The sequence below is a fragment of the Oryzias latipes genome, chromosome 13 (assembly GCF_053564925.1).
Source record: "Oryzias latipes strain Hd-rR chromosome 13, Olatipes_Hd-rR_3.1".
Lineage (NCBI taxonomy): Eukaryota > Metazoa > Chordata > Actinopteri > Beloniformes > Adrianichthyidae > Oryzias > Oryzias latipes.
This window is the reverse complement of record NC_136249.1, coordinates 27,776,505-27,795,348: the sequence shown is the minus strand read 5'-3', so window position 1 is coordinate 27,795,348 and position 18,844 is coordinate 27,776,505. Positions and strand designations below refer to the sequence as shown.

At 38.3% G+C, this 18,844-nt stretch overlaps 1 protein-coding gene across 3 annotated transcripts in view; it reads right to left on the bottom strand.

Annotated features, from left to right (window-relative positions):
• Positions 1-18,844, bottom strand: part of b3glcta (beta 3-glucosyltransferase a) — a 79,091-nt gene that overhangs the window by 38,281 nt on the left and 21,966 nt on the right. For all 3 annotated transcript variants that reach the window (XM_020708133.3, XM_078929879.1, XM_004075301.5), the window contains one exon: positions 12,368-12,407. In XM_020708133.3, the coding sequence (XP_020563792.1) occupies positions 12,368-12,407 (40 nt within the window). The remainder of the gene's footprint in view (positions 1-12,367; positions 12,408-18,844) is intronic.

The window sequence follows — 18,844 nt, the reverse complement described above, 5'->3', positions numbered from 1 at the left end:
TGTGATCACATGACCAGGGCTCGACATAGCCATTTGTCCGCTGGCCCGGTCCTGTTTTTCGAGCAGTGCGGACCACAAGACTTTACTTTTCACTTGTCCGCTCGGGCCACTAAAATATCTAACGGTTTATATATTCTTCACCTTTTTCAATAAAGTAAATTTTGCGAAAACGTGTAGATTAACCTCGTCTTCATAATTTAGTTTTTCTGCTAGTCCTGTGTTCAGACTTCAAGGGTTTCTATGGGAAACCTTTGATCACTTCTCCTTCTCTCCCGCCTGCGCGCGCGGGGCTTTCACTGCCGAGCACCACGCGGCACGCGCTCACTACTTTTTTTTTTTCAAACTTTATTGAATGTAACAATTCAATACAAAACAATGTTAAACAGCAACAACGAAGGCACAAGCCAGTGGGTTATCATTACATTTGATTATAAATCCGACACCGTCACTGAAGAGAGACTGAAGCATGTCAGAGATGTGGAAGACATGGCAGGAATAGATAGGAATATGTTGGATGGAGTAGTGGGTATAATTAGTAGTATGGACAGCAAGATATTTAATGAATGCATTGAAGATGAAACTGTATGCACTAAGCTTTAAGCTGAATGTCAAAGAATCAAAGGCAACTCCAAATACCTGAATCTCAGACTCAAATGCAGTAGAATGTTAAACTACTTAATTTTGTTTTTCTTTACAACACTGTAAGCAGTAAGTATTTCTAGTTAGCTGAATGATCTCAGTTAGACCTGCACAATATGAGGAAAACTCGCGATATGCAATATCAGAGATTAAAATTGCGATAACGATATAATATGCAGTATATAAACAAACAGCAAAATAACCAAATAACCATTCCCAGTTTAAAAATTATACTCCAAATGACCCACGTTGACATGGGTTACAAACATCTAACATAATAGGGCTCCATCTGATTGGTCAACAATGTGAAGGCGTCCATCCGATTGGTCAAATGCATTAAGGGATTTGTTTGATTCGTTAAATGGTTCAAGCTGCCATTAGATTGTTTTAACACATTTAAGGTTTATGATTTATTGCGATATTTGCCGTTAGAAGCACCATGAAAACTTCTGAACTAGTGTTACCTACTACACTGCAGTGCTCTCTTCAAAACATCTGAAACAGACTAGAGCAGATTTAAGTTTGATATGGTCTATTTTCAGTCATTGAAAAGTGTAGAAATAAGTGATGTCACCAGAATGCACCAAATTGCACCATATTAAAAGTTTCCGGGGGGGCAGGCCTCCCTAAAGTTGCAAGCACCTGCGGAGCGGCGGGTCCCGCTATGCGCGGTGTCGGGCCAGTAACTTTCAGGCAGGGCCAGTAAGTTTCAAAAACTACTGGCCCTGTGGGCCAGTGCAAATTTCTGGGCTATGTCAACCCCTGCATGACCCATTAGATTTTGTAGAGTATATAAAAAGGAAGTCATTGCTGCAGATAAATCATTAAGATGGAATTTCTCAACCACGTTTTTACTATAAAAATAAATTATTTTAATTTGGACAAATTACATTTTTACTTTGACATACTGTAGTATATTACTGCCCTGTTTCAGGCTACCATGAAAATAATGAGCAGCTCCAGATGACAAATCAGATAAATGACGGGCAACCTTTCATTGCCATAACCATTAAGTAAAAAGTGCAGCGGCAAAATAAATGTTTTTAATATTGCCATTTCTATATAGTAAAGGTGGACTTAAATTACCAGTAAACAGGAAGGTAGCCTAGGGTTTTCTTCTTTATTCTAATTTGCAGAGTTAGCATGAGTTTCTTTTATTGTAATTCTTGAAATGCCAAATAGCTCAAAAGTTGACCTTGACTTAATGCTCACTTTTACAAGTGCTCTGTTGTATAATTTTCTATTTTTTGTTGCTTTTATTGGGTCTAATTTTTAATTAACAAACACATTTAACAACCAGTCCCCAGTGGTTAATTTATGAACTGCTTTAACAGCTTCAAAACTTAATTGTAAGAACTAAAGTGCTCCCATCTGGTCAAAGAAGACACAAAAAATGAAAACATTGAACAACTTGTTTAACCCTTTAACACCAGAGCTTTCCCTCCAGTGTTTACATTCTTCCGACTACTGTAACTCTAAATTTTGGTGGATTCTGAAGCGTAGAAAGCAGCCTTGCGCTGATATTCAGCACTTTACATTAGTGAAGTGCTTACGCAATCGAGTGAATCAGCTGATTCTGTTGCAGAAAAAAAACGCTTTGGGCCATCATAAAAAATGCTTTTCTCTGCGTCTGAATTAGCTGATTGACGTTGATCACGTTAACAGTCAAAGAGTTGTGGTAGTCCAAAGAGTTTGTCATTTAGGGGTCACCAGTGACATCTACGGTGTTAAAAGGTTAACAGGGGAAAAAATGAGGCTTAAAGGATTGTTTCTGAAGACAATTTGACTTTACTCCCACTCTCTGTTCAGATCTTAGTGTCAGGTCAGGGGTAGCAGTGTCATTAATACTCTATCTTAATCACATCTTTTTTATTATAGTTTGGTGGGTGTGTATCTCTGGGGCCCGGCTCATAGCAAAGATCCAATTCATCTTTTAGCGGTTGAACGCGCACTAATCTGTGCACAGATCTAACTGGTACCAAGAGCTTAGTGTTCCTCATTCCATCGCATCACCTCGAAATGTCCTTCTGCTGAGTTTGCTAAATGACTGACCGTGTGTGTGCATTTAGTCTCACATAAAAGGAGCTCATCTCGTGCTCCCAGATGAGCCACCACTTCCATGATACTGCCTCTACTGCTATACCAGCTGCAGAACACTAAAGGCAAAATCAGATAAGCAGTTTGTCCATTTCTCATTGTGTAGCTCACACATGTCAGAGGAGAATAAGGGGAAAAAAAACAATCAAAACGGAATCCACAAGACTGGAACTAATGCATGCCTTTTGGCAAGTTACCAAATAAAGACCTCAACTAAGAAAGTCCTGTAACAACCTCCTTTTGCACATTTATATCTTTCATGTCCCCCGGTAGACCAAATGTGTCTCGTGCAGTATAGAGAGACATATAGAGGTGCAGCCATGCAATCGATACATCCATCTGAGAAATGAATTAAAAAAAAGTCAAAAAGGCCAGAAAGTTGTTTTAGTGATTAGTTGAGAGTGCACAGCAATGCCCCTGGCTAAGAAAAATATAGATTTAAAAAAGTAAAAGCGACATTTTCCCAGTAAAAATAAACAAATAAATAAACATGGATTGCAAAGGCATTGTTAAATAGCATTTGTGTTGTTATGGCCATGGTCCTTTATGTGATTCTTAAAACAGTGCAATGGTGTCTGACAAATGGATGATAATGCAGAATTCCCTGGGCAGGGTCTGCTTCGTAGGCAAAGAAGAACCTAACTGTCACTCAGTTTTCTGAACCCTAAATGAAACCACATCTCTGTCGGGCAGCCGGTGGCTCCAATGGCTAAGCACACCTGCCCCATGGCCCCCACACTGGGGTTACCGGTGCTCCACAGTATGGGGCCTGCTCTGCAACTGGCCGAGTGGGTGGGCGGTTTCCCTCGCTCAGACTGCGTAGGTCCTTTTGCAGGGGGTGCTTCGGAGTCCGGGGTTCTCCTGCCCCCTCTCTCCTGGTCTGGCCGGTCGTGCTTGGGAGGATCTGGGCCCCCCAATGAACACATGGTGCACTTTGGCTGCGTGCTCGCAACTCCACCACCCCACGTGCACACCGTCACACTGCTCCCTATCTGCTTTATCCCTCGCTCCTACCGCACAGTGTATTGACAGACGCAACAGATATCCTCTGCTTATCTTAGTGTCAGAGTTTCACTCATGAATGTAAAATTTGTCTTTCCAGCAGATTCTGCATAAATATTGTGAACCTTAAAATCATAACCTACTCAAAAGGGTAGCTTGGCACTCTTCCCTCTGTAAAAAAAAAGTATATAGATAAATATGTATATAAAACATAAAATGTTATAAAATAAAATAGAAAATAAGGGGTTTATAGGAATATACACCTTGGCTATCAGAAGATGCATAACCCCTTATTGTAATAATATGATCTGTCCAACACAAAAGGCCTTCAGTTCTTATCGTTTGATCAGTTGTTGGACAAGAAAAGTTAAAAAAAATTAAGCCACCAAATATTCTGCCTCTTTCCTTTGTTTCTTCATAAATAAATCACAATATTAACTTAATGTAAAATAAATGTTGGCACACTTTGTGTAGAACCCCTCTATTTAAATCCCCATGCAGTAAGTTGGGTCCGGAAAGCAGATCCAGTCTAATTGTTAATCAGAACTTGGACAAACACTATTATTCGAAAAGATTTGGGGGAAAAAAAGACAAAAGGATTTTTATAACACAGATGACTATTTATAAAGATTTGAATGATTAAATTAATGAACTGATGCTATTAACTTCTCGTGCATTTATTCTTTCAAATTAAAGCCTCTCTTAATGTAGATCTAATCATTGCTTCTGTATTTTTCGGACTATAAGTAGAAAAGGCAACAAAAAAAAAAAAGCATGATAAAAAAAAAAAAAAATTCATATGTAAGTCGCACTTTTGGGATAAATTCTTTTAACAAAATATGGAAATAAGAATGATCCAGGTTATTGAAATTGAAATTATGATAACAAAATAGATGATTCAATAACATATGTGCACTTCACTATCATTAACACATTGATGTTATTGGTACTGAGTAATTCAGATAACCATAGCATAAAGAACATGCTAACATGTCAACAAAACTCTTTGTATCGTTTTAAATGACTGAATCTGTTGAATTCTTCATTTTCCTTTGTGTCTCTTTGCAACAAGTTCAACAAGTCTCTTTGTGTCCCTGCTCAAAAATGCAAAACAAAAAAAATATTAATAAAATAGAACACAACTTATACTTGGCAAAATAATAAGTGAACCTGTACTTTAGACATGCATTTGCTGAAAGTAAAGTATATGATGTAGCTGAGCTGTGGATGCTGAGATTGCATGTTTGGCATCCTTAATCACAAAGTATGTTCAAAGTGAAGGAGGGAAAGACATACAGGTTCTGTAGAAGCCTGAGGCTTTTCAGACAGCTGCTGAGGATGTGGCAGAAAGAAGCCGTCAGGCCATAAGCTGCAAAGCACAGACCTTTGAATTTAATTAATTTATTCCTTTAATTATAAACGGTGTATCTTTGAAAACCCTGAGGATACAATTCTTCTATGTGCATGGTTAACAGAAATATTTGCCAACTAAAAAAGTTTGGATTCAAATATATATGTTAACCCTTTTGCATCCATTGTACTTTAGATCCAAACAAGTGTAGCATTTTAATAAACGCCTAGCAGTACTGCAGGCCTACTCACTAGGACTGCACAATAAAACGCACATTTATGGTTATTGCGATATCAAGCTGTGCAGTACGCATTTCGCAAAAGACGCCGAAAATTGCATTAAATGGTAATCTTAAATGTGCTCAAACAATCTTTTTGCAGCTTGAAGTATTTAACGGATCAAATAAATCCCTTTATGCATTTGACCAATCGGATGGCCCTCTTTTATGTTCGATGCTGGCCTCCTATGTAGACAAGGGTCATTTAAAAAGTAATTTAAGTTATGTTGACTTTTATTTAAATTAAACTGTTGCAGTAAAATGGAAATGATATATTTAGTTGTTTTACCATTTGTTCATGCAAAATATCACAATATTGATCCCTAATATCGCAAATTGCATGTTTTCCTCATATAGTTCAGCCCTACTACTCACATTAAAAATGTGTGGTTTTTTTATGTTTATTTAGAAAAAAATCTATAGAATATTCTAGACATATTTGAGCTTTAAAAAAAAAACAAAAAAAAAACAACAACATTTTGCTGGGAATTGAAATGGTTCTTTAGTTTATAGTTGTAAATTAAAAACCAGCAGCCAAAGACATTTTCCATCTGTTATAGAATCCTTCAAATCCTTAAAAAATGTAAATCTGTGAAAGTGAGAATGTTCTAAAGGATTTTTACTCTTTTCCATCCACCTCTTGTGATTCCCGGAAGGATTAAAAGTTTTTTACATAAGCAGATGGAGGTTTTTTTCTCTTACATTCCTTTAAGAAAAATGATCCCTTCAGTAAATGTGTTCTCTAACTGCTTTATATTTGCAACATAAAAGTCTATTTTTAGACCACTGTTTAACAAGGAGCTTAAATTATAATGGGAATCCAAAGATATACACTGGTAGCGTTATTCCATTGATCCTGGTTGATATACTTTCAGTAAAATCACCAGAACATTATTGGCAAAAAAACTCCCACACTACTTGTCTTAATTGGCAAATATTAGTAAAGACTTTAAATGTGAGTAAAAAAAACAACAGATTTGTGGTTATTGAGCTCAAATAGGCATTGAGCAATAACAGAAAAGTCAAATGCAAAAGACTAAAACTAGAAAGTCCTGATATCCGTTTTAGTTTCCTTCCCTTTACTTCCGCCTTTTTTATTCTTCTTTTTTATTAAAAGGAAATGTGTGAAGCAGAACAAGCACTCCCTCAGTAAACATAGTGTGTTATTCTTTAGACACTTATCTTGGAAAGAAAAAAAAAAGTGCCTAAAATGAAAGCGATTAAAGGTTCCTCTGGATGTTCAGGATAAACCTTGCTCCCATTGGTGCATTTAATTTGATTTTGTCTGCCTAAAATAAAAATAAAAATGGAATTTTATTTTTTTTCCACATTATTCTCATTCAGAGTGTGACAAAAGACTGTGTGTGTATTGAAATGTTTTAGTGGATAAGGTCAAATGTGTGAACTCTCTGGCCCACAGGGCTGTTGGAGTCTCTGGATAAAAGCATCAGTGTGATTAACAAAAAAGCAGGGTTGAGAACTAAAAATTCCTGTGTTTTTGTTAAGGATACACAGGAGAATTCTGTAATGACCTGGCCACTGGCCTCGTTGTATTGTCACTTCTCTAACTCAAATCAATAGTGACACTTCCTTGGAGCAGATTGCACTTCCTGACAATTGTTGCCAAATGGTGGGGAAGCTAAGAACACACTGAACGGTGGGAAAGAGTTAAAGTGGGATTTCTTTTGCTATGGGGGGAAATTAAGTCTAAAAAAAGATCTGACTCCAATTTGACAAATAAATCAGACAGAACTGATAAAGAAAAACATGCTCATCTTCCTTGCCCAACCATTGATTTTGTTCTGAATGTAGCTATGAAGTGATTCTGTCGTAATTTTTTCGGCGATACGGACGTCGTCACGTCAGAACCAGAAATTGCATCTGATTGGCCAGTTTATATTTTGAATAATTTGCAGAACAGAAAACATATGAAAAAAATAGGATTAACAAGAAAAAGTTAGAAGAATAGTAGAAGAGCAAGAATGGCTTTTCTGACAAATGTAATGACAGAGTAACAGCAGCTTGTTTCTCAAAGAAGAAGATTTGGCTTCTAGGAGACAGCAGGCACTTCTTGTTTGAAAAGTAAGGGGTGGGGGGGGTGGGGGGGTCACTCAGTCCAGTTCACATACACGGTCAATAGTCCACAGGAGTGGAACATAAGTTCAACCCTAAAAAAAAACAAAACACTAAGTAAAAATCCATTCATTCATCTTCTTCTAAGCCTTTTCGTCCCTTTCGGGGTCATGGAGCTGCCGGAGCCTATCCTGTCTACTCGTGGGCGAATGCAGGGGACATCCTGGACAGGTTGCCAGTCTGTCGCACGACCACAATCACACACCTATGCACACTCGCGTTCACATCAGGGTCAATTTAGAGTAACCAATTAACCTAAGAAGCATGTTTTTAGACGGTGGAAAGCCAGAGTCCACGGAAAAAAACCCACGCATGCACGGGGAGAACATGCAAAATCCACAGAAAGTTTACAAGCAGTCTTGTCTACCTTAAACTCTTGTCAATGTATATAGCCCCTGCCTAAAGTCAGTCCTCCAGCTCTGTTACCTACAGTTGCCACAAATTAGTTGCGTAGAGTCATTTTTCTGTCAAAAGAAACTTTGTTTCAGCTCAGATAGTGCACATCACAATTTTCCAAAAAAGCACATGTCGAAGCAAGGAGAGAAAACGGTGAGCAAACGCTTTGAAAGGCAGTAAAACATTTTGAAAGAGAAATGACAAGGCTGAAGACAAAAGCAAATCAGAGGAGCAATTTCCATTACAAACGTCTGCAGGAAGGTAAAGGGATGAGACTGAGTGGAAGCACCCATTAGGCTGTTGTGGGAACAATAAAACTCCTGACAAAACCAGAGCTCTTCACTGCAAGGAAGTAAGCACAGATGACAGAGGATGTCAATAGCTCCTTTCCATAGTCAGCAGCCCTATTACCCATCCAGCTGCTGATTGTACTGCTCTAAAACCTTCTTCACTCCAGTGGTTCACATGATTGGACTGCCAGAGACAAGACGGCCAAGAATTACCCCCCCCCCCCCCCCCCCCCCCCCCTTACACACACACACAGACACACACGCACGCACACAAAATCCCTTTTCTTCCCTCTTCGTGCCCAAAACGGTGCACGGGCAGATTTTTCAAGCAATGTTTCCATTAACACAAACATACATATTCCATCTTCAAACCCAGAATCATTACACCCAACTTATACTGTAGAGAGTAAATTTAATTAAAAAAAAACATTTTTATAAATTAACTCCAGCTCATGCTTATGGATTATCCAGGAGAGGAAACAGATATACAGCCTCCTGTCAATACATGCATTTATTGTCTTGCACAAGACCTGCATGACTCAACTTCTAACAAAAGGTCAATGCCATAAATACTGGACTCAGAAGAAAAGAAATAAAGTAAAAAGGAAATAAAGAAAAGAACCACTGAGAAGTCCTATCCTTGAAAAAGGGGAAATAAAAAAAGAAAAAGTCAGGAAAAAAGAGAAATCGTGGGGCATTCATGTGACAAGTGACATTGTAAAAGTTAAAGACAAAATTAATCCGTTGATAATCATCACTGCTATTATATTTCATAGCTCAAAGGAATATATGCTAAACATAAAATAATGAGTTTCACCCTTAAGCATCCATCAGTAACAGTAAGCCTGACAAGTACCGGTAATTCTTAGAAGAAAACTGGCTTTCCTTTAGTCAAAATACAGGCAGCAATGTCAAAAAACAGAACAAATTAATCCCCAAATACTTGCTATTCTGCTAAAATCTTCAATTATGGAGGAAGAAAGAAGTGCGATGATTTTTTGGAATACATGGAGTTGCCTGTTTTTCCCCCTAATTTTTTAATATTTGATGAGGGAATATAGATATAATCAGTACACTTTTGCGTGGTTAATTAATCATAAAAAGGCCTGAATAAACACTAAAACAAAAATAGTCCATTAATCTTCCACAATGCTGATTTTTGTACTGCACATTTTTTAATATGTAATCTATTTTCCTGAGTAGAAGTTGCATTTTTTTTTAATAGTTTGGCCAGGGGTGCGACTTATAGTCTGGAGCGACGTACTGTGATTTGTTTTTTACATAAATAGGCTCATATATTTGTTAGTTCCCCACTAACAGCTTGCCCTTTAGCAACAACAACTAGAATGCCCTGCAAGTGTGTTTATCAGTATTTTCTACTGACAGCAAACAGAAGAAGCACCATCCAAAACAAAAATGGTGGAGAATCTGATCGTTCTCCTCCTGAACTTTATGAAGTTTATCGAGACATTATTATTCTTGTTTTTAATTTTTTTCTAATGAAAGTCATCACACTGGGTAAAAGTGACATGGAAGGACAGTGTCTGTGAAGACTCTCATTCATCTAGCTTTTTTCCATCGCACTTGTAGGTTTAAAAGTCGTCATCTAAAAGATGTCATCTTATTTGAAATCAGACAATATTTGCTTTCAGTGTTGCATTTTTAAACACAGCTGTAGGTGAAATCTGAAATACCATAAAGTCTTTCATACCCAAACTGGTTTATCTGTATCACTTTAATTGCTTTAGAAAAAGTACACAACTAAAAGTGTCCAAAGTTTAACAAAAAAATAGTGTCTGCAGAGTGTAGTATTACTATTACATGTAAACTGGAGCACCGCCCTTTCTCTACAGACAAATGGAATCAACAGTATCAATCTCATGTAAAACAAACAAGCCCGTTGCACCTTTTGATGTTCCCCTGCACTGTTAAGTCAATTTCATTCATCTTTTTAAAATTCCTGCCCACAGACAGCGTTCTCTGCAGGCAGGATTTGCCTCGCAGCTGTAACAAAAGGAATTACTGTGGCAGCGGCAGCCACTGCAGCTCATTTTTCAGATGGTTTCCTCCATGGGGCTAAGGTGCCAAATGTGTGGGCATTATAAAGTTGCTTGGAATGTGGTGACCTACTTGAATGAACAGGCAGAAGAGCGATAAAAAGTGTCCAAACTCCATTAAGGCCTGCCGATAACAACTTTCAGGTTATGAACTTATTTAATACTTAAATTACAAAAGAGGCACATACGACTTTTTTATTGGGCCTTCAAAAAAAAAAAAACATTTCCTGTCACATAAAGAGATGAACTATGTTTACTCTTAATATGGAGTGTTAAAACTTTTAAAGATGAGATCAAAGAAAAAACATTTTTCTCACATTTACAAGTGATTACATTTGACAGATTAATACATTTCAGTTAAAAATGTGGTCAGAGTCTGTTGTTCTTGGACAAATTAAGTTAATTGAGTTAAGATGTATATATATTTAATTTGATAAATTACATTTCCTGCTAAAAAAAAACGTTGGTACAACTGCTTGAGCTAAGATTTGAAGTTCTTTCGGCAGAAATTAATTGGTGAAGTTGATCAAACATCTAGATCATAACAATCTATTATTGATAAGATCTGCTAAGTTTTTGCTTATATTTCAGTCAGGGAGTTAATAATGAGCTGGTTTATGACCTTATTTTTTTTTTATAAAATTGATAAAATTATCTAAATGTTATTTCTCTGCTATTGCAATCTTAAGTTTTGATTTCTCAACTTTTACCCATTTTCGTGCACACTGATTTTTTTCGTAGTAACTACGTTTACAGAAATGCCACCAACAGCATTTAGAGGTTGTCAGTGTTAATCACAAATTTCCCAAATGGCAAATTAGAACTTTAAATAGGATGGAATAAAAAGAGAAAATGCGGAAGTTCTGTGGGTTTTTGGAAAAGCCTTGTTGATGCCAGAGGTCAGGGGAGAAGGGCCAGACTGGTTCCAGCTGATAGAAATGAAACAGTAACTCAGAATAGCATCTCTGAACGCACAACACATGAGGCAGGTGGGCTATAGCAGCAGAAGACCACACCGGGTGCCACTCCTGTCAGCCAATAACAGGAATGAGGCTACAGTTTACACAGGCTCACCAAAATTGGACAATAGAAGATTGGAAAAACATTGTCTGGTCTAATGAGTCCATTTCTGCTGCAACATTCAGATGGTAGGGTCAGAATTTTGGATCAACGACACGAAAGCATGGATCCACCCTGCATTGTATAAACAGTTCAGCCTGGTGGTGGTAGCGTAATGATTTGGGATATTTGTTTGGCACACTTTCGGCCCCTTAGTACCAATTGAGCATGGTTACAACACCAAAGTACCTAAGAAACAAATATCTGCACCAGAATTCACCTACACCAGGGATTGGAAACTCCAGGTCTTTAGAGCTGCATTCCTGCATGTTTTCAAACATACCCTGCGCTGGCATGTCCGAATTGACAGGACAAATCTAAATGAGGTAATCAGTAATGACTAGGGCTTGGAAATCATGCACACATACCTGCCCTTGAGGCTTGAAGCTGCCCATTCCAGACCTAGCCCCTCCCTTTTACGTATAGCAAATTATTCCAGTTCAAACCAAACAGCCCAGCATGATCTGTACAGCAAAATGTTTCCTCAGATCATCTACTTTGCTTGGAACAGAGTGGGAGTTTTTTTTCAGATCAAACAATTAAACTATGGGTCCATGTGACCACAAGAATCTGTGAGTGAAAGAGGCAACAAAAATTGAAACAGCAACACTGAAAAACATCAAAAAATAAATAAATCCTAGCAAGAACCTATGCAACTGTTATAGTGATGTAACAACTGATTACAGTTTCAATAAAATATGTTTAAAAATCATCTCTTGAACAAAAGTCATTTTTGAAATCTGACCACTTTTTCATTAAGTCCTTGATAGAAAAAATCTGGCCAAAGAGCTGAATTCTCCTTTGCGCAATAATTTTGCATAACATTTCACACCTATGAATCAAAGGAGCCCCCCCGAAATAAAAGGCTTATGAGTTCTTCCCCTATTCTGCCTCCTTCAGTAAGCTTTGATGCCCCACATTTACCATTGCCCTTTTCTGTTTGGCCCCTGTTACCATATTTTAACAAATGATTCAAAGTAAAACAGAATAAAACCCAAAAACTTACCAAGTTGGTTGCTGTGGATGGCATGCATCTCATCTTGGCTCTAAAAAAAAAGAGGAAAAAATAAGGATATTTTTTATCATTCAAAGAGATTTATATTATTAATAATAAACCATGTATAACCACTTTTGCTGTAGTGACACAAAAAATGTTTGCATGAAATTGGTCATTTCTGCTAAATACTCCCATTTCCTCTTCTTAATAACTGATGAAGAATTAATGATTCTAAGTATAGAGTCCCCTAAGGCTTATTTGGTCAAATAATTGGCGATCCTCCCTGTCATTAGTTCTTCTTAATTGTGTGAGTGTTGCGCCTGCAGCGTTTAAGCCCAGAGCATGCAGCTCAATTAAGGCACTGTTCCACCTCTGGATTTGCCGGTACTTGCAGCGAAACCACGGACAGATAAGTAAATCAATCACAATTTGATCTTCTTACTGTCATCTTTAAGAGAAACAAAGAAATGTCAGCTTTAAGAAAAGAAAAGAGCAGACAATTGTTGGGTTTTTTAGAGCTCCACAGTGAGACGGACAAAGCCTTAATAGGTGACAAAGACTTTGATTTATGACTTCCCATGGACTAACAATCATTTCACTGGTGAGGTTTCGCAGGGTTTCTCCAGAGAGCTAAAATCATGTTTTAACCCTTCGCTGTGGAATAGTGGTTACAGGGAACTACAGTGGTGTCAAGCAGTCTGTATATGCAGAACTCAGCTAATTAAGATGAAAGGCAATTGTTATAATTTAAAACATCTTGCTTTAGCTAATTATCTTTGCATAAACAGTCCTATAAAACTGTTCGGAATGCGTGTGATTTAAAATGCTGTTTCCTTATTTTCATAACAGAGTGAGGCAATGTGTTCTTCAGGTATAAACATTCACATTCATTGTAAGAGTTAGCGTCCGTTTCAGTCTTCACAGCTTTCAGGTTATCAGAGCTGAAGACAAATATATGTGCAGTCAGACGAGATCATAACGGTGCAATTTGATTTCTAGGCTTGATTGGCTTAATTGGTTGCAGCAGCGTCGGTGTTGCCCGCAAGGTTTCTGTCTCATCCAATCAGACACCCCTCGTTTGAGATCATTCCAGCTGATGAAAGAAAGCACATCTTCAATAACGTGTCTTCTTCAGCTCGCGAGGCAATAATATGACCCGTTTTGGAGGAATTGCTTTGAAAATCTCCCTTTAAAAGATAGAAACGCATTCGATAAAAGGATCTCTAAAAGCTTGACGCAAATGATGACAGCAATTTCAAAGCATACCACCATAATTGCACAGAGGTTTCTAAAAGTTGGTTTGTGGGAGAGAAGGTTGAAAAGGTAATGGGTGATACCAAAAAGGACCAAACAAGATTTAAGAGAGTAAATAAAATACCCGTAATTTCCGGACTATAGAGCGCACCTCATTATAAGCCGCACCCATTCCATTTTAAAGGATAAAACATTTTATACATAAATAAGTTGCGCCTGTCTTTAAGCTGCATGTGCCCACATTGAAACATGTGTTCTAGAATGAAGATGTGTATGTGCTGAAACCGCGAGTCGTGTGTTTAAGAAAGAGGGGAGAGAACATGCAGCGCAAAAAGGAGGCTCTCACTCACTCTGATCCGCTCCTTCCTGTTACACACGCAGTGCGCTGACACACACATACTCATTCTACAACACCTATATAGTTAGTTCATTGGTAGTGGTTAGTTGTTACTGATATTTGTTAATAAAGATTAGTGCGTTGGAAATATTACTTGTACCGTTATTCATTTGCGCCCGGGGATTTTGTGTTGGGGGGTTAAACCGCGACACCGCAACTCCTGCTGCTTCATCACCGCCGTGATCAAAAATCCCACACCGTCACAGCTCTATTCCAAACAGTGCCTGTGATGCAATATGGTAGTAACAGCATTAACAGGGCCGGTTAAAAAAACATACCGGTAAAAGTCACTGAGAGAGAAAAAAAAAAAAACTTAAAAGGTGCGCGTGCGCCTCTGCGTGGCACTGAAACCATTGAAGTTTTCCTCCTCAGTGTCGGATTGGAACAGCGTCAGATATTCTTTACCACACTCTCTCTGTCTCTCCTTCACTGTCGCAGCTCTAGTTAAAAGCTAAACCAGGCTGCACGGATAAAACGTGTGTCAATTGAAAAGTCTATGTATATGCATGTAAATGCGCGTTTTGGCTTTCGCGTTTAAAGCTCTGACATTCACTCGTAGCTACACACATTTCTAAGACCGTTTTTGGGCTGTACATACAAAAAACGCACCCACTGAATGCGCGTTGAAAGTTAAACCAGGTTGAAGTTTAACCAATCGGGGAATCAGATTTGGTAGTGACATTTAGATGGCGTCCTTTTTAGTTCATGCAAGTGTCATATATCGGAACAGAGGTGTGAAAGTAAACGCCAAGATTTGTGAGATTTGAGCCGCATCGACATTTCCCACCAAGCGTCTTTTAAGACTAGGTGGACATGCGCTACTATTGAATCGAGACAGTCCAGTGTGAACAACGTGGGCTAAATGCGCTTTTGTCACATGCTTGGTGTGAATCGTAGCATTGGGGACATTTCTGAAAGACACTTTTTAAAATAAAACTAAACGGGCAAAAAGTTAAATTAAAATGACAATGTTTCGATCAAAGCCCTTCGATCATGGCCCAAAAAAAAGCATAGAACAAAAAATTAAAAACCAGGAAATCCATCCCTAACTAAAGATGACTGCAAAAACAACAAGTCTTGAATAAACTGGCTTTTCTCAATCTAAAAGGACGGTGGGTGAACTGACAGAAGAAGTGATGCACAATCTTTTAGGGTTGTTATAGCGTTCGGCTTTGTATGTAATAATGGCAGCAGAGCACAAGTCAATTATCTGGCAGTGAGGAAACAGCGAAACAGTGTTGTGACTGTAAGGAAAAAGGCAATTAACTCCCATGTCAGCCTTCACCAATTCAACTGGCTGCATGATAAGAAAAATAACCATTTATGTTTTCAGGGGGAGCATGAAATGTCTCCCACGTGGTTTTATATCACCATGAGCAACATTTTGCGCCATGTAAAAAAATGTGAAAGCACAAAAATGTTCCCATCTTATGGTGCACAAAGCTGTTATTAATCTATTTAAAACATAACTTGAGCGTACGCCTGCTTCATGATGCTTTCAGGGCTTTGGTAAAACACAGACTGATTGATATGGCAAAATTTGGATTTCATATTTTACTAATCAGACATATGTACCAAATTTGCTCAAAGACAGTTTTTGTGACCTTGTTAGAAAAGCACTGAATTTTATTTATTTTCAAATTTAGAAGTTTTCTGGGACAATAGCTGATGAGCGCGCCACTTTGGAATTCCAAGTGTCATCTAAAAATAAATAAATTAACAAAAAGCGTACAAACTATGAAGCATGTCTATGGATACTTGAAAATTTTAGATTTTAGGCTATTATTAAAGAATAATGAAGAAGGAAGCTTTAAATTTGGATGTGAGCTGGTTCTCTTCATGAATCTTCTCAACTGTTTCATCTCCAGCAGGTTATTCGCTCAGAATTTAGGCAGCAGTCGCTTTTTGTGTTTTAATTCCTTCCATCAGCACTCAGCACAATTCCACAGAATAAACTTGAATGTATTCAAGCTTTAGCTTAGCAGGTCAGGGGAATGTAGCCAAAACTCTGTTGTGTATTCTACAGCAGGTAAACAGAAAACCTGGCTTCTGTGATCAGGAAAATTCTGATTTCCTTTGGTATCCCAGAGAATACAGATTTTTTTTTTTAACATGCAAACAAATGCCTGCTTTCCAATAGGCTTTTATCAGAAGAGTCCCTGCATGATAAAGGCTGCAAACACTCAACTCTTGACTTTAAGCAGACAAGAGTATGAGAACAGGGGAGGAGGAGATCAAATAGTAAAGTCCTGCCTGTTTTTCCAAAGAGTCAGGCCCAACTAAAAATCCAAACTGTCTCATAAATATCTAAATATCAGTTTTATTTTTTCTGTTCTTAGTGAAATATATTGACATTGTTTTTATGATGATGATTATTATTATTACGGGAGCTTGTGTCCCGCCCAGTGTATTTTCGACATCACAAATACTCTCTTTTTCAACAGCATTTTTTTCATTTATCCCTAAGTCACAACGGTTTGGACAAAGAAATACACAGATACAATTTTGAATGTAACATTTTTTAAAATATTTCCTGTTTTTAAAAAAAAGACGACACAATTTTTTATCAGAGTGGTTCTTTGAATAAACTGTAAACACAGACACTTTCTGATCTTTCTGCTGCACACAGCATGCAAAAACACCAGTGTTCCTCTGGTCACAAACCATACATATTAAAATTGATTATTTACAACACAGATTTATGTGCTTACCGGGGAGTTTTGACATCAGCTGGGCTGATCCCATTTCTGTTTTTAGGACACCACGCTATACAGGGCTCCAGACTGCGACCACCAGAGTGAGAGAGTGTGCGACTGAATCTTACATCCATTCGCACATGTGCAACCAGTAAATTTGCCCCCCCCTCCGTATTTTTTATACATTTAACGTGAAAACGGCACGTCAATGATCAATGAAATAATCAATGAGACGCGAGCGCACACGCACGCAAACACAAACTCGCACACGTACTTATGAGACGAGAGCACACACTCGCGTAAGTGGCTAAAATGCGTGTAGGGGGAGGGGCCTAGAGATAATCGAGCGCACGTAAACATCTGTGGGAATGAAACGGAGACAAATATCATCACAACCTGTGCGTGCATCTGAGCTATGAGTAAGCGAACCATTGATTCGTTCTTCCAACCTGCGGCTGGTGTACCAGTGCCAGAGTGTACAGCAGGGGTCTCAAACTCGCGGCCCGCGGGCTATTTGTGGCCCCCACCTTGAAATGAAAGTTTAATTTTAATGCGTCCTGCCAGTTTGTATGAATGACACCTGTTCATTGTCGTGTGCGGAGCTGACAAACCAACCAATCACAGTGGAGTAAGTGACTATTGGGGGCGGGACAATGACCGGGCTTGAAAGCAGGTAACCTGACCGCCCCCTCCCCGGACGACATGAAGGAGTTCCTTACTTTCCTTTTTAGAACGTATCTATTCGCTCATAATTTTCTAAATGCATGCAGTCCGTGCTGAACTTTTCTCTGGGTCACACAGACCCGGAGGTTACGGGGGTTACGGTTAAGCGTGCGGCGTCGCATCCCCCCAACCAAACGGTTTATGCACGGCTGTCACGGCAGCACACCGCTCCCGCGGGAGTCGGGTCAGCTGAGGAGAATAAATGTCCCACACCTACATGCGTGACAGCTAACGGGGCTTGAACTTTAAACACGTGCGAGCAACAACGCGGTTTAGTCCGAGACGCACTTAAAACACGTGGTGAAAATGCAAGGATAGAAGTGTTTGAGATGAACCAGCGGCTCGCCTGGATCATTGGGTTCAGTTCAATTTAGTATTAATATTCCTCTCCCCCTTAGTATGATCCGTGTTATTATATATTTTAGATTTATTTGAATGTTTTGTAATGGATGTAGCCTATTTTTAATCAATTGGTATTTTAAATTGTTTCAATTTCTCACTTAACTACAAAAACCATCAGGACAGTTCTGTCAGTTTACCTTCTTGTTGCATCTTCAAAAGTGCAGATTAAAATGTGACACTGAATTTGAAACAGCGCATTGTAATTTCTGCATCTATTATTAAAGTATTTATTCCTAATACAGAGGAAATTAGTAGATTTGGTTAGAATGTTGATTTACGGTTTGCGCCCCTAAATTTTCTGGTTGTGCCCCTAAAATTTCAGTTGGGGGCCACTGTGCTCCTAGTGAAAAAAGTTAGTCTGGAGCCCTGCTATATGATTAAGAATTTGATTTAACATAAGTCGCATAAAGCAAAATAACAGCAAGAAAAATTAAACTAGACTGTAAATAAAATATGTAAGTAATTGCAGTCTGCATAAATGAACATAATTCCTTTACCATCTTTTTTACCTCACACACTGTAGGATCAAATCCATTCCATGATTTCTTATCTCACTTCTCATCTACATATAGTCGGTTACAACCAAAATTATAATCTAATGGATTAAGTTCTACTCCTTTTCTCATTCTACCCATGCCCAAGATGTAATGTGCATACTAACTAGATTCTTGTATGAATTTTGTTTTTCATTTTAACACAGTAATGGGCCTTAATGAGGAAAACATCCAACAATGAAAAGGGGGGGGGGGGGGGGGGGGCAGGCTTACTTAAGAAAAAAGCACATCATTAATATCATTAGACCAACACAACATGTACATTTGAACATGGGCTTTATACTTTGTTAATTAGGTGATAAATATAACCTAATAAAAAACATCCTTTGAATTAAAATCACAGAAATAATTGAGCATCATTATATCATTAACATCAAGTGTGGCACCATACCGATTCATCGGCAGCATGGTTTAAGCCTCACTGAAGCATCAGCTCTTTAATACAAAAAATACTGAGGCA